The sequence below is a fragment of the Alexandromys fortis genome, unplaced genomic scaffold, assembly GCF_014885135.2.
Source record: "Alexandromys fortis isolate MF-2015 unplaced genomic scaffold, M_Fortis_MF-2015_v1.1 scaffold_35, whole genome shotgun sequence".
NCBI classification, from domain to species: domain Eukaryota; kingdom Metazoa; phylum Chordata; class Mammalia; order Rodentia; family Cricetidae; genus Alexandromys; species Alexandromys fortis.
Window position 1 is genome coordinate 8,709,654 of NW_026067913.1, and position 23,549 is coordinate 8,733,202.

A 23,549-nucleotide genomic window follows, 5' to 3' on the forward strand; every position below is an offset into this window, starting at 1 on the left:
TAAATGAGCTGTCATGTTCCTTCGCTTACAAAATTACTTGCCAATTACACTCAGATGACCCAGTATAATTGCCATGTAAACCGTACCCTGGCTGGGGTAGCCTGAATCATCAATTTAACTTTACCCCCTCATCATATGGCACTCACCACGCAATTAAATAGATGGTCAGCCGCTACCTCAATTGTACATTTTCCCAGCAAAATGAAGTGGTTACCTTTGTCACCGCTTGACCGGTCACACAGCAACCTGTCACGCCCCTTTAGCCCTGACACCAGGAGCTTCAGAAGAGAACTTTGTGCACTGAAGGAATAACTTCCAAGTTTGTTTGTTTGTTTCTTTAATTTTTTTTAATCAAAACCATATGTTTAAAAATAGTCTTTGTTTTCCTTTAAAACAAACAGACAAAAAACACACACACACAAAAAAAAATCTATCCCCATTCCTCCTCAGGAGGCTTTACTCCCTTCTTTCATAAAAAACGGCTCCAAGCCTTTGAAAGTGAATCTCGCTCCTCGAGCAACTTCTAATCTATCTCAAAGAGTTGCTTTTGTGTGTGGATGTAGATGCAGCTCACCGAGGCTGACAGTCTTTCCTGATAGACTGGCTAATAACTTATGCACGCTGTAGATAGATGGGGCAGATCCCGGATGCTGACGGTGACTCCGAGTGACGGGATTTTCATTTGCTTCTCCGGATGCTGCCTCCACACCTGACACAGGTAATCACATTGACTTCTCAGCATGGCGACATCAGGCCAAGCGCATTCTCAAACAGAGGTTCTGTCTGAAGGGACTATTTGACTTCCAGAACATACTGTTTGGAAGCCCTGATTGAAAAGGAGGTCAATGCTAGCCCAAATATCTCCCTACCCCCCGAGGTGGAATAATTGATGTGCGCCAGCCCTTGAGAACGTGGAGTCATCCGGGTGATGGATGGCTCTACGTATATTATTCGCACGTACATCTGCTAATACACAGGTCCCAGTGCAAACACCAGGACTTAAGAATATTATGTGGATTTAGGACAATCCCTGAAGGACTCCAGTTCCATTAAAAATTTGTTTTGGCAGCCTGGGGCAGATCTATTCCAACTCCCACACGCTTCATGCATTTGAAAGGGGGAACCAAACCACTTTAAAAATAAATTTAATAAATTTTTGTAATGTCAAGTCATTAACATCCTGTCTAGTCATACCGTGTTCATCCTTTTAAACAGCAATATTAAAGCTACGGAATTTTTAACCCTTGAAGACATAGGTGATCACAGTTTGAAAACGTGTTCCGTTGGTTGGAATTTGTACCCACAATGGCTCAAACGTTGTTTTTACAACGTTAGATCATTTCACCTAGCTGATGCGTCTAGTGACTGACTCAACGCATGATGAGCCCAGATGAGACCAAGCTGGCCCTTAGGTAGTGACGGCCAAAAGAGAACAAACAAGGGTGGGCAGGTGGGGACAGCGGCAACTTCTTTAAGAATTTGTGAGCGGTTCCTGCCATATATTTGTAAGGATTCAAGGAAGAAAAGCACAAGTCCCTGAAACAGAAAAGTCTTTCCCACCTCCCGCTGCCCCACCCCGCCTTCACAACCGTCATACGACAGGTTTGGGTGTTTTTATTTTTCTGGCTAATATAAAGATACGGAGTTTTTATTATTTACACCAGAAAAATTGCTTGAAGATTCCAAAATTCCACATAGTAAGATGCATACACGGGGAACTATTTCTGAGGTCCATCAGGAAAGACCTAGGTAGGTACCCCAACTCTGGTGAGTCCCTCGTCCAGATTCAATGCTCTCTGCCCTGTACGTGGGCGTCCTAAAGCAAGGCTTGTCTGGAAACTCTTCACTGCCCAGGTTTCCTGGATATGCAGTACTTGCTAAATACAGGGCGTCCCTGGCAATCTAGTTAAAAGCGGTTATTATGCCTAATTTAAAAAATAAGTTATAGATTAGTAAACTGGGCACTAACAATTTTTGGAATAGCGAGAACTGTTGAGTATTAAGAACTAAGAGTCTTTAAACCAAGTAGAAAAAAAGGCACGGTTGTCACGTGCCTTACACTTCCCTTTTAGCTGAAAAGGCAGCGCACACATGTCTCCTGGACACATGGAAGGAGTCAGTCATGTGAGCGCAGGAATGTGATTATGACTGTCACATGTCCAAAGGGAGCCTCCCACTCGGCTTAGTCCCCTTCCTCAGAGCAAGCAATAACAAACTGCCCACACGCTGTAAATTCCTCACAGACCGGCATCCCCACCCACCATAGCAAAGGATTGGAGCCTGGGAATTATTTCAAACGACACCAAAGAGGAGAACCAGCGTCGCTCTCTTCCTGCCACACACTCAGCCATGCTCTAAACTGGAAGGAGTTCAAGGGGGACGAGCAAATGGAACTTCAAAGCTCCTGTCAGGTCATAGCCTTGCTCCTCAGGCTGAAGGGGTTGATAGGCAACTGAGGCAAACACACAGCTCTGGCTTTTGAAGTCCGGCTGACTGAGCCCCATTAGCTGAGTGCCACAACCCCAAGGCAGCTACTGGTCTTGTGAAGCGCCCCTTGCTCAGACCATAGCTGGCCATCATCCTAGCAGAGGAAGGGAGGAGGAGAGGTGGGAAGCCAGGAAAAAAAAAAACTCTGTGATTTCTTAACTTCCAGCAGAAAGAAATGGAGCAGAGGTAGACCCAGGAGGGCAAACAAAAGACAGTCAGAAGTGTTGAGGGAAAACTGTGGGTGATGCACTGGTTTTCGTTGTGGTAGAAATGAAATCAATTTGATCAGAAACAAAACATCGGGATCTAAGTAGAGAAGACGAATGGTTGCATATATTATGCCGATCATTCTTTTAGCCAGACGCATTGCTAGTTAAGTCCAATTTGTGTTTATAAAGATTGGGGTAAAGACACAATAAGGATGGCGAGTCAAGAACAAATGGATTTTGGTGCTCCTCTGCCACCTTGTGGCAGCCAGATCAAATTGCAGGGACTAATACTAAATGGAACAACAACAACAAAAAAACGGGTCAGAAGGCTTGCCTTGAAAGTCCACCCGCAAACAGGGACTCAGAGAGCCACCACACACACACGCAAACTTGGATCTGGCTCAGCCTATAGTTCTTTGATTACAGGGGGTTTCTGAGTTGCTGCTATAGGCCGACTGGCAAAGGAGAAGGAGATGCTCCATCAGGGTTAGCCTGAATATTTATGGAGCATTATTTGAAAAAGAAAGCAGAGATATGGAGGCAGCTTAAATGCTATCATGACAAGATTTAATTAAATAAACTGAGGCACATCCTCCACATGGTAAAACATTAAGGAACTGGGAAAATGCACCTTGGATTTTTGTATGCCGATGGGAACATGTCTGAGGAAATGAGTTATTGAATAGAACGGGCGTCATAAACTTTAAAATACACTCACCTTACACTGAGGGGCTCAAAAAAGCACAGGACAAACTGCCTAGCCTGGTCAGTCGGGAGGGTGGAGGGTTTTGCTTTCCATTTTACACTGCTTCATACTGCCTGACTTTCCCACTGAGTACCAGTTTAATGTTTCCCTTTACATAGACTCTGAGTGAAGGACAATGGCTGTGCTTTCCTCAGCCACAACTGATGGTGCCACACTACATGGGTCACACACAGTTAGCACTGCCTGGAGGCCCAGGTCACGCCCAGAGACAGCAGCTTCCAATCCTTCACTGCATGCAAGTCTTGCCTACGCTGTGTTGGGTGTAGGATACCACCGACTAGAGCAGGGCAAACAGATGCCTGCTGGAATTTCTGACTGAACGTGAGCGAGCCTCAAAAGCAGCTGTTGGCTCAAATCTCTCATTTGCCCTTCAGTCTGTTCCTGTTCTCTGTTCCCACCTCACCCACAATCCTCACTGCTCAAATACTCTCTCTCAATCTCCGCATTCATCTACGGACTCTCTGATCTTAAACTCATTCCTGCCTGTCTAAGATAGGAGTTTCCACATGCTGGTCTTTCTGGGACAGGAATTTTTCTGTGATTTTTGTCAGGAGTAGGGACTGAGCACTGGCCTCCCGGGTCTGCCTAGGCATGGACATCAATGGTTGAAATGTCCCCATCCCTTTAGGAGAGACTTCTTAATGGCTCCTTTAAAAACTGTTTCCATCCACAACACAGACAAGGGGTTGATTCCTTTAATATTTAAAAAGCTTATGTCAATCTAGAAGTAACAAGGACCCAGCAGAAGAACGGGCTCTGGTAATGAGTAGTCAGTCCCAAGGAAAAAATGCAAATAATCCCCCAAACATGAAGACAACACCAACTCTACCAAAAATGCCAGAAGTATAACAGGCACCTCCTACCAACCTACCACGGGGACAAAGGTAAGCAGTGTGCCTACAAGCTTCAACAGCAAGACTGAGGGGGGCATGCTCAGACACTGACGGCAAATGGCGTCATTGCCACCAAAGATGCTTCAGTAATAGATGAAAATGCTGACCATGCATAGCCTTTTGGCTGGATATTACCCGTGTAAGGACACACCCATACTAAACAAGATGACTAATTTCTAAGCACTTGGCCCAGAAGCATCATTTGAGATAGAAAAGGCCTACACATAACCTAAATGCCCAGCATAAAAGATTGGTTAAAATAAACCTTGGCTTGCTCATACAGGAAAGGCTGACAAGCCATCCACAGGGATAGAGTTGTATAGTTACTGCTTTTGACCTGTTGCTAATACAGACTGGGGACAGCAAAGCACACGTGTGTGTGGTTGTTTTTCAACACTTGGAATGACTCTGAAATGACAGAGAGCAGGCGAGGAGAGCTGATATCCAGGAGACGGTGAGAGAGGGACTCTCCGTAGACTTTAACCATTGTACTGTCTGTCATTCACTTTATGAAGTTCCTGTCATATTTAAACAAAAAGTCATGCTTTTGAAATATGATAGCGGCTAGTCTGTGCTAGAATTTCAAATGCTACAGTCGGGCCCATTTTCCGCCATGATCACTCGGTTAACCTCATTCAGCTCATCGAAGCCAGGCTGGCCTTTCCCCCACGGGATTTGTGACGGATTCCTCTCCCTCTCCTATTCTGAAGCACAGCCAAACCTTCGGTGCCCCAGAGGAAAGTCTGGCCATTTAAAATAGCATTTAGTCTCCCTTCCTGCCCAGCACCAACCTGCAAGGCTCAAGCTGGGTCTCACCCATGCCAGCTGAGGTTAAGGTTTAACCGTAACCTCCCTTACCCTTCCTGTGAAATCCCAGGCTCTGTGCTCTTGTTTTAACCAGCAGGATGATATAAGCCCTTTGAGGACTGCATCCATCCAATTATCTCTAGGAACGCGATAAACCTTTTCGCTGAACTTCTTCATTTATCCTATAAAAATTTTACCGGCCAGGGCTATGTCACCTGACCTGGGGTTGCCTCTGTTCAACTGAAAGCCCCCAAGAGAAGCCAACTTCATTCACCATACACTAGCACCTAAGCAACCGCCTGGCCCTTGTGGCGCCTGACCTATAGGAGCTTGAATCTTGGCTCCACAGCCCTCATTTTGTCCACAGCTCCCATGTATCAAATTGACTTAAGAATGTTTCTTCTCAAGGCAACTGTGGTGGTACCTGCTGCTATTCCAGTTCTCAGGAGACCAAGGCAGGAGGTTGCAAGCTAGTGGCCAGCCTGAGCTACAAGGCGAGTTCCCCAATATCCTGGGCTACATAGTAAGATAGATCTTATAACAGATTTAAGACTCCCAGAGAGATAGAGCCCATTCCTCCTACTGAGTTGCCCTGCCCAGCCTTAATACATAGGGATGGTGCTAAGTCTTACTGCAACTTGATATGCCATTATTTGTGATACCCATGGGAGGCCTGCCCCTTTCTGAACAGAAACAGAGGAGGTGTGGATTCAGGGGGATGGGGAAGAGGAGAGGGAAGGGCAACTCTCGTCTGGACTTAAAAAAAAAAACTCCCAGATAATATACACACTTAGTTTGTTTTCCTGGCACTGATGCCTACAATGTGGTCTCCTCGTTTGGTGAATTCGGCTTGCATGACAACGACTCTGGAGGTGAGAGTTGCCATCCCAGAAGCACATGGACATACCGAGATGGCCGGCTCTGCTGCCTTACTCCTGACCGCTGTGCTCTAAAGACACACTTCCTTAAAGGAAAAGCCCATGCGAGCAGAGCCACGTGCCCTGGCATGTGAGCGTTAGCAGCAGTGTCTTCATTTAGTGGGCTTCTCCCCGGCCATACAAACTCTGAAAGACTGCAGAGGAACAGCTTCATCAGGAACTTCATGTACATGTGACAGTTACTATTACCAAGAAAACAGAAAGAACAGCGGACAGATACAGTGATGACATATCTATCAAGAGACAGGCTGGACCCCAGGTCGGGCTCACGCCCCAGCAGAGAGCACGCTGGTCGGTCTTATACATGTGAGATTTGAGCAAGTCCAAACTAATTGGAGAGCGACATAGAGTAAATCAGCAAATGCTTAGGGAGGAGTCTGGGGAGGGGCTGGGAGGAGGAATTACAAAATGGCATGAGGAAGGGTGGGCTGACACATGGATGGGCAGGTGCATGGGTGGGCTGATGCATGGGTAGGGTAGGCTGATGCATGGGTGGGTTGACGCATGGGTGGGCTGACGCATGGGTGGGTTGACGCATGGGTGGGCTGACGCATGGGTGGGCAGATGCATGGGTGGGCAGACGCATGGGTGGGCTGACGCATGGGTGGGCTGACGCATGGGTGGGCTGATGCATGGGTAGGGTGGGCTGATGCATGGGTGGGCTGACGCATGCACTCGCTACCATGATTTGGCTCGGTGTCTGTATCTTTCAGATTGTCAAAGCTCCTCAACTCTCATACTCTAAAATGCGCAATCCAGGGCAGGCCAAACACTTCAATAAAGCTGTTTTTGAAAGGCCAGGAAGGGGGCAGAAGTGACGGAAAGACAGCGAGAAGGAAATCTGCCCAACAATACATTTCCCCAGCGCTACTTGTAAAACCGCTTCAGCGGAGGAGAATGGCCAGTGCTCATAACACTCCACCCCCAAATGACATTTTCCTGAAAATGCCAGTTTCCAGAAAGATAGGAACTGTATTTTTGAAGAAGCAGCCAGGTTGCAAGCAGATGATTAATTCTCATGGAAAACTGCTGATGTACCATGACAATTTCTCACCGTTTCCCACAGCTAAAATAGGCTTCCCGTGTCTCTCTCAGGAAGGCTTTGTGAAACTTTAATTGATTTGTGTTGGAGGGGAAAAAAAAAAACACCTTGGCTACAATCTTGGAAAATAATTGAATTACGTATCAAGATACAAATGTACAACTGTTGTTTTGGTTTTTGTTTTTCTTTACAGTAAATATTGGAAGACACCAGCCATTCCAGCATATTCCACCAGAGAAGAACGTCACTCTGGGGTCTCATGCTCGTGTGGACTAAAGACTGAGTGGTAGAATCTAGAAAAATGCTTTAACTAGTGTTGTCTGATGACCTCTACCACCGAGTAACACCACAAAACCCATTTGCTTACTCATTGGGAAACAGGTACAGTTTGTGTAGAGTGAGCTAGGTAGGAATTCCCAGGTTCACTTGTACAGTTCTTACAGAAAGGCAGATTTTTGCCTCCTTTTAAGACTAAGAAGAGTATTAATTCAGTATAATGGCAGTGCAATAAGGTGCAGGAGACAGCCAGGGCAGGAGGACAATGTGGACAGAGAGGAACTGAGTCTCGTCTTAGGGTCAGTGGCCTGGGAAATGGTCCAGTGACTCTCGGTGACTCCTGGAACTTTCTACAGCAAACCGTGCAGAGGAGGCTAAAGAGGTGACCACACATGACATCAGAACATAAATTCAGAACATCAGAAGTAAGGTCTGACTGACTGACTTCGCATTCAGTGGACTGGCCTATAAACCAGAATTTCTCAGCAAACTGTCCCAATATCACCTATATTCCAGCCAGAATGATCACACAGAGAAAAAAACACCCCCCAAAAGGTATTAACCCTTTGACAGAAACAGACCACTCTACAAGAGAGATTTCTCAAGAAGGACCCTGTGGTGGTCCACAGCAAGTGGGTAACGACCCCTTTGTTGGGCTAAGAACATTGTGTAGAGGCAGGTGTGGATGGCTGGGCTTCCCTGTAGTCACCGCTAAGAAGGTCTGCAGTTGTTAAGGCTACATAGAGTAAGGCAGTAGACAGAGGTGGCAATTTAAATTGAATGAGAATATTCAAAAATTAGTTCTTCCATTAGATACATGAAGTTAGTAACACCTGCATAAGCCAGAACAACACAAATCACTTGCTCAATATGAAGCTTCGGGCTAGAACGAGGTGAGGCCAGCACAAGGATGTCAAGGAAGAATTTCTGCCCTCTAACTGAGACAGGAAGACGCATTGGCGACAAAGGGCACATCGCTTGGAGAGGACAGGGCCCTCGGCTTGCACGCCGCACCTGGCTTTCCATAAGCAACCCACAGTCAAGGCACCCTTATGCCCTTGCGCCCTTTGAAACCTCAAAAGCTGAATGTGTGTTTTCCATAAAATATTAAATCAAGAGAATTAAGACAGCACCCTTGATGTGAAATAGAGTTCATATAGTCCTGTTTAAACACAGATTAGAATTTCTGTCAGAACAATGCCAGTGAAAAGTTGACATTCTAATTAATATAATTTACATCATAAAGCACTGAATATCTTTATCTTGCGATTATGAAATGCCCTCTAAAAGATGGGAACTGGATTCTACGGGGAACTGAATGCTAAGGGCAGCATTTAAAAACCCCTGGACAAGAGAGCCACGTAGGGCCACTGGCGTTTCTCCACACCACCAGGCCATCCGCCATCACCCACAAGCCTGTCTGCAAGCGGCAACTGGATCCTGCGGCCGTCTTCCTTGCAGTGACATCAAGCATGCTGCCAAACACAACACTAAGAGAACTAAAATTCTTCCTTTCTTGCCCCCTTTTGTCTTTCTCCAGTCTCTCCTATGAGCCGCCGTCCAAGGGACGCTACACGATGCTGACTTAATCCACATTCCAAGCGTGTAAAGGGGGCAGAAATCAGTCCCACAGTTGGGTACCCAAGGCTTCGTGCTCCTTGCCTTTGTCAATTTCATTCTATCAGTGAAAGGAATAAAGATGAGATCCTTAAAGCCTGAGTTTTCGTTTCCTATGACAACGCGCTTCTTCGCCACGCTTTATCACGCTCCGCTACGTGGTTCCCACCCCTTCATAATTGATATCAGCCATTTAAAGCATTCGGCACAAACCTCCCGAGGTTCATCAACTGTACCCTGGTCTATAATTCCTGCTTTGAGCAAAACCAAAGCGCAGCCATCCTAATGTTTTCCTTGACTACTCCCTGGTTTTCCCTAAGCACGGGGCCCGGTGTGATGACAGTTGTATTAATTATCTGCTGAAAAATCCACCTAGCAGCAGAATTGATGGAGATCATCATTTTAAATATTTTATTAAAATAGCCAAGTGTAGAACAGATTAAATAGACCTTCTTGATAATGAGAGGCTCATTAATTTTACAAGAATTCTAGAACACCTCAGAATGGTCATCCAATTTTTCTCTTTTGTTCATTTGTTCCTTTCAAGAAGAGAGAAATCTTCAATTGTCACTTAGGAGAACACAGGTCTAATAAGATTTTCTAAGCTACTTTAAAACAGGGGCCTTTCTGGAAAGAGCTTTGAAACATCGATTTGAAATATGGAGGCCTTGGGTGTCATCTTGCTGCTTGAAATGCTGGCAAATGTCCACCTTGTGGTTTAACCCCACCGAAGCTTGGCCTCGTTAGCTTCTAAAGACTTCTGGTAACTAAAGTGGCTACTGGACCTAAACAAACCAGCATCCCATCTAAGTCCTTTACAGAAACAGCAATATACAACACCACCATGCCTACCAAGTGTGTCTCCAGGTACAGCCGAAGGCTATCCGTCTCTGCCTTAGGAGGAGTCCAGTTCTCTGTGGTCTCCATGGCTTCATGTAGCCACTGGATGAATTCGTCCAGTTTGTTCACAAAGCCCTGTGGGAGAAGAGAGACAGGAGGGGCACAAAAGGAAAATTAGTTGATGGTCTTTAAAGTCGGTCTTAAAAATTCCTCACTTTGCCCCCACGTTATGGTAACGCCTCATCCTGCTCTTTTCTGGGGAGGGCATTTCCACGGCTGGTGGCCCGAAATCTTTCTAAATAGGAAACAAAAGCTCCTCCGGGTGTTTATCTAGGAATGCTTTCCTAGAGAACATGATTAGACCATGGGGTGTACCGCATAAGTGACCTCGAAATATCTCTAACGTGTGACAAGCATCTCCCTGACCACCTCCAAATCTCACGCTGGCTTGGGTGTAAAATAGGTTGTGTCCATTCAGAGTGCATGGAACTGAGTTACTACAGCTGAACTAGGAAGTGTATTTTAAATTTAAACAGTATCTAAAGATACCCGATGAGTCCCGTCAACAATCCACGTATCTGTGGCTGAGCCTGGGTGCTGGAGAGACGGGCAGGACGGAAAAGGGACGACTGACTGAGAATGTCTGGACAGAAAGAAATATCCTTGCCCGGGAAGCACAAATCACAATAATCTTGCGATTTTTCAAATAGTGGTTATAAAATTTTATTGACCATTTAAAAGAACACATCTGTAGAGACAGAAAATAGTTTTGAAAAACTGAAAATCCAGCTACAAACGGAGCCTGGCATGGGCTTTCCATGTCTGGGTCAACAGCACCACCTGGAGGTCACACGGAGCAAGAGCAGGCTTCTGTGTCCTTTCCACTCTCTGTTCCCTATGACGCTAAATCCTTTCCTTTTTTTAAATCTTCGACTAATTATGATCGATACCTTAATACCTTCCTGAGGATATTCTAACACAAAGGGAAGACTGATGTGTAGAAATCCATTTTCTTGTCATGCTTCTCAGACAAGAATTTTATTACTTAGTATACTCTAGATAAGTCTTTAAGACTGATAACCCTTAGTTTGAACAATTTGTCTCTAGTAGATCAGTAGAATAAAGGAAAATGGGATAGAGGGTTAGAAAAGAGAAAAACAGATAAACAAAGCCCAGAGAAACGTTTCTGTTATGAAGGGAAGAGATCAGAGATGTCCCAGAGGCTCAGAGACTCTCACTACAGACCGCCACTCCCACTCCCGTCTTGAGTGATGCGCCCGTGTGTTTCCAGGCTCTTCCTGGCCACCCCACGCTTCCCTCCCAGGCTCTCAATACTTCACAAATTCCCACCACTGGTGTTACATTACTTCTGTGGGCACAGTGGAGTCCGGTGGAACTCAAATCATCATACAGTACCACAACGAATTTTGTGCAAAACCGAGACGCTTTGGTGAGTACATAAACTTAAAGAAGCCTTATCTCTCCCCTACAGGACAGAGCCGGTGACTGACAGCTGGGATGGAAATCATAGCTTAGTCCGCACATCAACCACCACTTACTGCTAAGTTTGACTTAAGTTATTGTATATAAATTGGGTTGTGGACAAAGTCAGGAGGCAAAAGATTTGGAAACAGCTAGTTGAACCCAAAAGACAAAAAGTACGCTATCTTAAATATAATCAATACTAAATTATGAATTATCTTCCAGAAGCAGCAAACGATTAAAGCACATGAGAATGTCCAGGCCCTCATCATAGTGACTGGCCGTAGTCAAAGAGTTTTAAACCACGTGTGTCATATTTCCTCACATAGCCATGCGTGCATAGCTCACTGAGATTTCTGGACACAGGTTAGCAAATACAGGGGCCTGGGGAATCTTCCTTGATGGTGTCTCTCTGTGTATAGCCCAGCTCGCCAGCAAAACAGGGCTGACACCAAAGATCAGGGTATTTTCCCTGCTTGCAGCCCGTCCTTGCCAATTCTCATCTGCTGCACATTCTGCTACCCCTCCCCTGGCATTGCCAAGTTTCATGAGCCGAAATAGAAACACAACAAGTCTCGGGGTTCCTGTTCGTAACAAAAGCTAGGCTGTGCTTTCCGTTAGGCAAACCATGGCTCTCTACCCGCTGCTGTTTCTGTGTGTGGCTCTAAGACTGCGTAATGGAAAACCGGTTTTACCGGAGTCTGCTCGGTTCTCAATGCATTTATCTCCTGCATCATCTTTTCCCACTGTTCCAGAACCTCTGTGGGTTATCAGGGGGCTCTGTGCATGAGGGTAACATGTGCAATCCCCATCACCAGATACAACATCTCTTAGACCAAGAATGTTCCACTCGCAGACACATTCACACTTAGACACATGCACAGACAATCCTGGCTTCCAGGGGATCCGCTGACATCTGAGGTGTGAACGAAGGAAAATGAGGCCAACATGAATAACAACATGTTGAAATGGGGGAAATCTAGAAATGCTTTTTCTGTTTTGAAGTATGGATCAAACTATAGTACAGCAAAGAGTAATCTTTATTTTTTAATTTTTTTATTGATAATTTATTGAGCTCTAAATTTTTCTCTGCTCATCTCTCTGCCTCTCCCCTCCCCTCTTCAACCCTCCCCCAAGGTCCTCATGCTCCCAATTTACTCAGAAGAAGAGTGATCATTTATTTATTCACTTAAATATTTACTAAAATCCTACTATGTACCAGCATACTGTTATACAAAAATGGGCACAAAAGGATGAATATCATTGTAGGAAAAATGCTGACAGATGGCTGGGCATGGTGGCGCATATCTTTAATAGCTGCACTCAGGAGGCAGAAGCAGGTGGATCTCTGAGTTTGAGAACAGTCTGGTCTACAGAGGAAGTTCCAGGGCAGCCAGGACTATGCAGAGAAGTCCTGTCTTGTAAAACAAAAACGGACAAACAAACAAAATGCCAGAAGAATAGAAAGCATGTCTAAACTCTGATATATGGTCATGTGAGAAAAAAAAAAGACGTTTGTAATAAGTAGTGAGGCACTTACTCTGTCGTGCACAGAACTCTTGTGTGAACCCAGACTTGTTCTTTCCTGTGTTTGGTGGTGCCTATGCGGATGTGTTTCTCTAGCATTCTGAGAGCAGATTTACAAGGAAGGCAAAGCTCACTCTAAAAGCCAGGTGGGCTCCTGCCCAGCCGGCGCTGCCCTGCCCTGTGTGGAGAGCACCCTTTATTCACGTTTGGCTCATGGCCACAGCTAAATCATTGTGGTCCTCCCGGTTCAAACTTCAACCAATGCCTCGGTCATTCCTAGCCCCATCTTCCTTATTAGTCCTTGGTGTCCCTTCTGCTCAGCATCTAGACACAGGTGGAGAGTGATCTGAGCCCCAAGGGATGGTGGCCCAGCCCTTCTCTTATCTCAGCTGCTGCCATCCACCCTGATCTCTTGCCACACTCGCATCTGATACAATCTGAGACATCTTAACGGGGGCCAAGACAGGATTCAGAACCCGGAAGAAAAGTTGGCAGCTGAGACGGAAGGGAAAAGCACTGTGGTTGGCCCTAAGGTCACTCACTGGTCAGTAGGACACCTCTGCCCTCAATTATTTACGTCTTGAAAGTTCTGTCATGAGGTGTTCTTTTTTTTTTTTTGGTTTGTTTGGTTTTCACTAAACTTACTTTAAAATTTTCTAAAGCATTTATTTATTTATTTAATGACTAAAAAATAAAATGGAATCTCACACTTACCGGTTTGTGTAATCATAGTAATAATAACACCAATAATAAAAACGATAATAAAATGTTTGCTGGAGTCCTAACATCAAACATTTGAAGATGGCAATGATAGAAAGACATCTACAGGCTGTGATACTCATTATTCCTTGTGTTTTCCTTTGTCTCCCCCCATAGCCAGCTTCTTCTCATTAATATAAACTGCCAGGTTGACCCCTCCCCCACCGGCAAAGGTACCTGAGTACCCACAGTACAGAGGATGATTTTCCAAGCACCGGATAAGAGGCCAGGGCACAGTCATTCGCTGGGAGAGAAGACACAGCCCTGACTTAGGGAATCATAGGCATAAGGGTTTTATTTTTGTTTGTTTAAAGTTTCAATTACTTTTCAATCGAAACTGAAAGGCATTTCCCTAAAGGTCCGGGAACTCACGCGGCAGGAAGCCGAGGCTGTGCGGTCACCACAGCTCTGGGAGAAGGTCGCTTAATCGACAAGGAAAATGCGAGTCAGAAGAGGAATGATTTGCTCAATGCCAGGGGCGAGATTTGAACCTAGATCCTACTCTGAAGTCTGATCCTCCCAGGGTAACATGCTGTGCAAAGGAAGGGTGCTTCCAGAGACACATGGTAACCAGCGGACAAGCACCCCCAACCCCACAGCCCACACTGAGGTAAGCTCTCTGGTTCCTCGGTCCCTTCTCCCATCACACTCATTATATCTGTCCCCGCTTTTGAAAGGAGCTCAACGGGAAAGATCCCTACAGAGTTCACCCCTAACGTACCGAGGGAAGAGTTAGAGGAAGCTAAATGCCTGAGCTAGACTTTTCTACCTGTGCCTGGCTAGAGATGAATGATTCAGTTTACCCACTGGGGACATGGCTATCGGATGGCAGTTAGCCCCTTCCTGGATGGCCAGTTTCCCTATGGTGTTTGCCATTGGGATGTGTACTACACACACCTGAATTCTATCTCCTGGTAGAGAACTCAGACCCAGGCCAGACCAAATCAGCTGCCTTCAGACAGGGCCGCACTGAAGAGCCTCAGAAGCGTGAACTACTTAACTGTTTGGAGAAAAAAAAATGGCAACTTCTGTTGGTGAGGATTTTAAATCGTTAAAGCCTGATGGTCCCTTTCTCAATATTCCACAGTTAAGGGCTCGGTGAATCCATCCAGATAATTCTAGCTGAAATAATAAGCAGCCCTCACTATGAGCTAGGACCTGCTGTAAGCATCTTCTATAAAATAAACCACTTAGGCCCGGGAACGACCACACGTGCTAGTGACTGCTGTCACCCTCAATATGCAGATGAGAAGAGTAAGGGCGGAAGGCAAGGACAACTGTCTGATGCCATGGCACCAGAAGGACTCGGTACCCAACTTCAGAGTCTCACTGGTACCACATGATATCACAAAAGGTGGGCTGCTGTACTGGTAGCCTTTCTTTTCAAAAATTGAAAGTTGAAAATGAAGATTATGTAGGGGAAGCAGAGATGGTAAATCATAGGAGAGAGAGAGTCAGAAAGGTGAGGAGGGAGGGAGGGAGGGAGGGAGGGAAAGAGAGAAAGGAGGAGGAGAGGGGAGGGGAGGGGAAAGGAGGGGAGAGGAGAGGAGAGAGAATGTTCATCATGAGCCAGTGTAGACACTAAGGAACAGTGGTGGAGCAGATGGACCAGAATTTGGTTCCAGTAGTTACTACACAAGTTACTTCCTGCCTTTGAACATCAGTCCATTCACCTGAAAAATACAGATGATGATATTCAGTTTTGAACCAAGAGGTGGTGGTACATGCCTTTAATTCCAGCACTCGGGAGGCAGAGGCAGGTGAATCTCTGTGAGTTTGATGCCAACCTGGACCACAGAGAGTGTGTTCCAGGACAGGTTCCAAAAAGCTACACAGAGAAACCCTGTCTCAAAAAAAAAAAAAAAAAAAACAAGCAACAGCTCGAGGGAGAGACGCTGTCTCAATGCAGACACCTGACGTGACCTCTGTACCCCATTTCTACATGCAAACATATGGAACGCACACAAGCGTGCACGCACACACACACACACACACAATTGCTCAGTAAGTGTGCAGAACTGTGCTAGGCATTGCCGAGAAGACGGATGAGAGATGTCCCCATACAGCCACAGCCTGATGGGTGTCAGCAACTGCTCTGGGCACTCAAGAGAGACAGCCATGGTCCTGCTTCCAACATCAGTGAGCCATTGGATAGAGCACAGCCGGGAATCCTGCAGGTTGGTGAGGATGTCACCAACAAATGTTTCTGTTAATAGCCAAACATTTCATAATAAAATCTAACAACTTTTTGGGGGTGGGGCGAAGGCCATATTCTTGGGGACAAATCTTTAGCAGTGGGGTCACCAACAAGTAACAACTAAGGGACATCACAGCCTCCCCACAGTGCAGCTTTGTCCAGGCTCTGAAGCCAGCAAATTAGGAATCCACTTAGAAGCAAGATTACGCGCTGAGATTCAATGTGAACATCCTCCGGTATGTAGATTCACACATTGAGCATAATTCTCATACAGAATTCCTGTCTGAAATGTCTAATTTAGGTTTTTGTACGATCATACTCAAACACAGCTCATCTCTTCCCAACCATGTATCTACTTGCTTCCCTGTCAGCAGATCCAGAGGCCCGAGGTAAAGTCCTGGGGATTAGAAGCAGTTCTCTAGGGACTCTGCTGCTTCACTGCCCCTGCCTGGTCACAAAGCCCAGAACCGAAGAGAAGAAGGGAAACACGGGGAGAGATGTGTTGTCAGCCATTGGCAGCCTGATGCTTTGCGAAGCCTTTAGCTTGCTTCCTAAGGGTCCAGTGAGTGGCTTTAGAATAGAAAAGCATTCCAGGGAAACTGTAGCAGAAGGAAAGGGCAAAACCATCAGATGAAAACAAACAGAAATGTCACAAAGTAGCGCTCTTAAAACTAACCAGATAGAGAAGTTCCATTCTGAGCTCAGCCGTCTACAGGACCTCATTGCTTCCTATCTGTTTATATAAAGAAATTATCAAAGGTTCTGGGAACATAAGAAGGCTGGAATGCATAGCATGAAGGTCTAATTTAAAACACTTTTAAATACTTCAGAACAAACAGCAAATGGTAATAAACTGTTGATAATTAAAACTTATTAACTGAGTACTTGTTCGTCAAGCCTTATTTTAATCCTCACAAGCATCCTAGAAGATACCTATACACTCTGCTTCATAAGGAGGAAGCTGAGACATGGATGGACTCGAACACTTAACAGCTATGGGGCATGGAGCTGGGCATGTTCCCAAGTAACTTTGCCATGCCCCAAGATTTGCAGACTCCCTCTAAGTAGGACTCTACTTTGAGCACCCCCAAACCTACAGGGAAACTCGAACAGCTTAGTTGATCTTTATTTGCCTCTAAGCACAAAATATCTGAATTTACAATATTATTTGAATTTATAAAATATATGAATTTACAATAATAATGATTTTAAATGTTTTCTCCAAAGATTTGTTTTTTATTGTACGTGCCAGGTATTTTGTCGGCATGTATGTCCATGCACCATGTGCATGCAGCCCTCAAGGAAACCAGAAGAAGACCATGGGTCCCTTGGGACTGGAGCTAAAATTACAAACTGCCTTGAGGGTACTGGGAACCAAACCTGGGTCCTCTAGAAAAGCAGCCAGTGCTCTTACCCATTGATCCACCTCTCCACCCCCTTAAATGGTCTCACTGCAGGTTTTTCATAAGCAGAGGCATGCCTTTAAAGGCTCAACAGCACTACACCCCAGCTGTTTTAATAATTAGCAGCACTATTACATCATTGACAGGTTTCCCAGTGCACAGAGAAAAACACCGGGCATGGACGAGCTATGCCTCTCACTGAAAGTCGTAAAGCTATGAAACGATTATTTAAGAGTCTTTTTCCAGATGTGGGCAACCACACCAAACTCTATCTGGACAAACTTGCCCTCATGGGTGCCAGGAGAGAAAGAGGGGCGGTAAGACCCTCTGCTACTGACTCTCCCCACAGCTTTGCACCAGCTTCGTCCTCGCCCCACAACCCATCCAATCCTGGTCCAGCTAGGGGTTTAAAGCCTTCTTCCTATTTTAACTCTCTTTTCTCTTCTTGATTTGTCTCAGCTGTTGTTTCTTTTCTATCTTCTGCTCATCCCTTCTTCTTCTAGCCCATCTTCTCTTATTCTTCACCCCTCTGCTTTCTCTTCTTCTCCCTTTCTCTCCTCTTTTTTTTTCTGGTGTTTTTTATCCACAGCTCAAATTCTCCCCCTCTCCATTTTATTAGAGAGACTCAATCATCTTCAGTAAGCAATAGTTTCCTACATTCCCATAAAGTTTGCAGAAAACAAGAGGCCGTTCCTTGACACAAGTGTGGAGTGGAACGTGTTGCTATAATCCTGTTTGGATTTGCCCCAAATGCTTTCGTGATTAAGACCTGACAAGCCAAATGTCTTCTACAGCAACACACATAGACTGATGGAGTATTTGTAGAATACTAAGGTTATTCAAAAGGTTACCTGTGACTGTTGAGTTGTTACTTAAATAGTCTAAACTTTCCTCTAGGAAACATGCACTTCTTGAATAATAACAAGGTTCTCACTCATAGAGAAAAAATTACAATCCCATGCACAGAGATGCTCATGCAAGCAAGAAAATGCTACAGCTGCTGGAGAATGTCAGGGCTGCCAATCAGTAGGGGGCACAACTCAGTGAGTTCTCCATTAGTACAGATGACCCGCAAAAGCACACAGCAGCCAGTCTTCAAACACCCCTTCAAGTCTTCCTACTTCAAGGCATCCCAATTTCAAGTGAGGGAAATGAGGTTCAGAAAGTTACACACTGAGCCATAGCGCACATCCAGTGGATAACTGCCCCGGAAGAACGTGGCCATCACATCCTCGAGTTTCAAAGTACAAGTAACTGTATGTTTTAAAGTTGCCATGGGCATCCTTTGGATGAGGGTCCTGGAGTTCAAAGTAAGAAGACAGACAAGGGCTTTGAGGATCATACAGTTTCCAAGGCTGCTGGTTAAAGTATGCATTGGGTAACATTAGGCCAGCTGGATTGAATATTAAATTGCCCTTTTCGTTAAACTCCACAAAAGTCTGTATATATGTGGATTAAGTCGTTTTTAAACACTTCATTATTAAGACTTCACAATGAATCAGAAATTGTAGCAGCTTCTAGGACTCACAGGCCAGGGCTCCATGCTCTTCAACAGTTCAGTGGGCAGGACATTAGGGCATGAACTTGCCTGATCAGGTAGATAGAACCTTTGATCTAAAAACTTTTTTAGACTTATAAGTTACTGGAAGAATGGGGGAACATAGAAAATACAACATCAGTGTCCTAGTTTGCAGAAGAACACTGGCCAAAGCTAACTTGGGTAGAGAGCTCATTCAGCTGACAGAGTAGTCAGTCTATCGCTGAGGGGCGCCACCATGGGGACTGAGCAGAGACAATGAACGCTGTTTCCCAGTTTGCTCCCTCCGCCTTGCCAAGCTGCTTCTCTTCCGGAGTCCTACTGGGTTAGGGATGGCGTCACCCACAGGGGACTGGATCTTCCTACATCAATTAACATTTCATAAAATGCCCCACAGATATGGCCGCAGGACAATTTCATGGCAATTCCTCAACTGAGGAATTGGTCCTCTTCCTGGATGACCCAAATATGGGTCAACTTGACAAAAACTAACCAGTCCTCTGAACACGGACAGAAGATGGCAGCTTATGGAGAATGCCAGCAGGTAGAAGGGACCAGACCAACTGATAACAAGAGGATAAAGATGCTATCGTCTGAGATAACTGAAGGTGCTCTTCCTTGACAGAAAGGAGAGGAAGTTCACAAGCGGTTCACAGAAAGACGGGGAGCATGTTAGTGATCTTAACTTTCTTTCTGAACTTATGACTTCCAGCAAGGAAGATAACGTGTGAGATTGGAATTCTGCAGGGAGATCTAGTCGGTGGCGGCCTGTGAATGGCGCTGGAGACTGTGCCATGGATGAGACGAGCCAGCAGTGGGGTAGAGACAGCAGACCTACTGTGTGCTCTGTATTGTGATGCCTAAAACACATAGTGCACTCAAGTTTCTCCACGCCAGCTCCTTGTGCTCCGTCCACCTTGGTGGTTCCGGTTGTGCCTTAATGTTGATGGTGAAACCTTTCTACAGGAACCAAACTCGCAGAAGAGAAACCTCTCTAGAGTCCCTGGAGGCTTAAAAACAAAGAGCCGGCAGCTGCGCATTGTGTAGCACGCACCACATGGAGGTTAGCGCTGACCGTGAGCGACGGGGAGGACTCTGGATGCCGTGGAAGCGGGACTCAAGATGCTCTGCCTGGACGTGGCGCTGGCTCTCAAACGAGACCACCAAACCGAGCAGTATTCATTCCTCCTCTCTTCTGTACGGCTCACCCTCTTCCTTACAGTTTAACAGGGAACAGATCTTTTTTTCTACACACTCAATTTACTTACTGCACCTGTCCTTCGAGATCCACCTTAAATGTTCATCTCCTAAGAAGCATTCCAGCTTATTGTGTTTTATTTCAGCATCTTTTCTTGATCATTTCTTTTTGTCTTGATTCATCAGGAGTTTGATGGGCACTTCTAAACCTATTGGAGGCCTTACCCCTTTCCATATAGTATAATCACTCTCCCTCTGGTTAAATTTACTGTGGGAATTATTTATAAGTATATAATTATAAATATATTATAAATATTCATACTTACAAATAAACAAGTACATATGATTTATAAGGTTGCTGTGTGGCAGTGTTAAAAACTAGAATGCTGCTTCTATTTGTCTGAACAAATAGTCGTTGCGTAAATTCCTCAACATTAAACTTCCTAAGATGACGGAGAAGTGCATTAACTAAAATTATCGGACCATTTAGGAGAAAATCGGCTCTAATACAACATAAACATCATCCTTCAGGGCAGGAGGCCCAGAGTTTCACAAAGTATAGGAAACTAGGGTTAGCCATGATAGGTCCCAAGATGTAGGAGGGGTAGACGTGAACAATATGGGGGGGAGGGGACCAGGTAGGAAGCTGACTTCAAAGAGACCTTGGCAACTCACAGGTGGAGGAGGAAGTGAGGGAAGACGGTGGTAAGTAACACGTTGAGCTCTTTAAGCACATTGGTGTCACGGCCTTACACCATGTACCTATTTCATTTTGGAGGTGCTCTTCTGAGATAGTGTCTTGATATGTACAGGATGCTCTGGCCTCCCTGGCTTGTCCTCGGTGGCTTCAACTCATGATTCTCTTGCCATATTGTCATATGCTGGGGGCAGTAATCCTATTTTACAGGGGCCACAACTGCAGTGCCAGCAAGTCAAAATACTTACCAGATAAGACAGATGCTAAGTTTAACACCGGAGGGTAAATTAGTTTAAGCATGTGGCTCCAGAACCCACCTTCTTGGTCTTATTTTGCCACCATGCAGAATAAGGGAAGCCTTTCACTCACAAGCACATTACTCGCAAATCTCTCCCCACCGAGTGTGACTTCCTTTTGTGATAAAGTCCTGTCTACCATGCTTGTGTGGCCTTCTTTTTTATATCTGAAGCAGGACTCTTACGGGAGTTCTTCAGCTGCTGATTTCCCAGGAAAATTGTGCGATTTCTTACAGGTCCTACACCTCATCAGACAGACCTTGGTCAGTAGTCTCTTAAACACAACGCACCAAGCGATATGACACTTGGAGCGAGTGAGGCTCGGACAAGGAAAATAGCTTTACTGAAACTTTTCATTGCAAATGGAAATTTAAACCTAAATGTTTATTTTGTAGCTAGAAATACAAATCTCTGTGCTCCAGAAAATAAGGAAACCATAGCAAAAATGTGTCATCAAGTATGTCTTCTTTAATTTGGGGGTCAGAGAGGAAGAAAAGGCTATACAGTGTCAAATTGTAAATTGTGATATACCTCTCTTGCTCTCTTGCTCTCTCTCTCCCTCCCCCCCCCACATGCATGCACAAACACCCACACAAGTGATTCTGAGGAGTCTCCAGAAAGCCAAGTCAGAACATCACCTCTAAGTGATACTTTGCCAATAAGATTTTTTCAAGAAAAAATAAAATACAGTCACTTCCTTCACTCCTAGCTAATGCATGAAGGTCAGTGTTTCTCGTGGGAACCGGACCGAGCCACCAGCTTCCTGGGATGGAAGCCAACATCTTCATCCTTCGGCCTGAGGAATGGAAAACGCCCAGGCCTGACTTCAGAGAAGCATCTTTCCTCGTGGAAGCTTTTATTCACGGGAATGTTCCCAGCCCATCAGCTTTGGACGGCAAGAACCTCAGGCTCAGACAGGGGCTGACTTCATGAGTGACCTTGACACAGAACCCTCACTGTAGGAATGATTTTCCTTACCTCGTATGAACACAGGGCAAACAACAGTCCTGGCAGGCAGCACAAAGGCGGGTCTGCCAAGATGAAGGTTTGCACTACGATGCATTTACCTGACCTTATTTGACACACATTCATATTAACCCACGCCTAATGCTTACTGGGCCAGTCACTTTCTTACTGTCACCATCGGTCCCTCTCTGGGCAGCTTATAAATTATAGCCAGGCCTGATTCCTCCCGGATGTCTGTTTCAGGCCCCATTCCTCCCAGATGTCTGTTCCTCGTCATGTTATAGCACCGAGAACGCATCGTGAATAGTTTCACACGTAAGCTTGCTAATGTCACAGCCCAGCTTTCACATACCACTGAGATTTTCTAAGAGAAATTCCTCCAGAATCACATGTGACAGAGTTAGCCATGTTGAAGTGACACATCCCAATGAATGGTTGACCCAGAACGAGTGGCTTCCTTGTTTCTCCCAGCCAACCTTATACAAAACTCCAGACCTAAGAAATATACTTAGGCCAATCAATGAAATTTGTTTATTGTTTATTTTTCAAAACTGAGACAAGGGACCAAAAGTATTTATTCTAGTTTTGTTCAATATAAGTGATGCCAATTCTCGAGGTTTATAGGGGAAAATCATAATAGCATTCATGTAGCCTTTACTGTTTAGAATTTCATAAAATAATCAAATGCAATGGTGTAACAAAAATATACCATATCTCAAAACTGCAAAGTTCATCCAATCCCAGTGGCTCTCACCTATAATCTCAACACTCAGGAGGTTATGCCAGCAAGATCGCAAGTTTGAGATCAATCTAGGCCAACGTGGGCTACAAAGTTAGACTCTATCTCAAGAAATAAAATCAAGCAAAAAACACAAAACTTTTACAAGTAAACTTTTAGAGACTTAAGTGCCCATAATTAAGATGCGGGGCTGTGAATTAAAACCAAACACCCACCTTCCAGTCACTGGGCAGATCTGTAGCTCTTCTGTCCTTTATTAATTAATAAAAGAGACAATTTATACACTTTATCAGTTAAATGTGATAAGGCATGGAAGAACTCACTATTTAGTATCCTTGCTGAAATGTTACAAGTACGCAAAAAAGGTAGAGATTTTGTTAGATTTGCAACTGTCTCCTTCTAAAGCACCAGAGCAATGAAAAGTTATTCCTTCATATTTAGGCAGGAGAAAATAATTCTCTGATGCCCTAAGCATTTGGGTCTGCAAGATGGGTTAATGGATAGACGTTTGCTGTGTAAGCCTGATGACCCGAGTTCAATCCCCAGAAACAGCGTGAAAAGCTGGAGATGCTATCATGTCCATAATCACAGTGCTCGTATGATGAGCTAGTGGTTGGAGCCAGGAATGCCATGCCAAAGCACGTAGGCCAGCTAGCCTGGAGTGCAGAGAAAGGCAGAGAAGAGGCCCTGCCGTAGCAGGGGAGGAGAGACTGTAGTTGCCTGCTGTCTCCTGACATCAGCAAATGTACTGCAGCTCGCTCTCCCTCCCTCCTTCCTTCCTCCTCTCCCCTTTCCAACTATATCCCTATCTCCTTCTCCTTCTCTCCAAATTTAAAAATGTCTTTAAGATGTAAACCTGAACGCCAAATGCATT

The 23,549-nt window shown here is 45.1% G+C and overlaps 1 protein-coding gene across 2 annotated transcripts in view; it reads right to left on the reverse strand.

The window, feature by feature from the left end:
• Nucleotides 1–23,549, reverse strand: part of Akap6 (A-kinase anchoring protein 6) — a 454,178-nt gene that overhangs the window by 187,530 nt on the left and 243,099 nt on the right. For both annotated transcript variants that reach the window (XM_050138897.1, XM_050138896.1), the window contains one exon: nucleotides 9,888–10,010. In XM_050138897.1, the coding sequence (XP_049994854.1) occupies nucleotides 9,888–10,010 (123 nt within the window). The remainder of the gene's footprint in view (nucleotides 1–9,887; nucleotides 10,011–23,549) is intronic.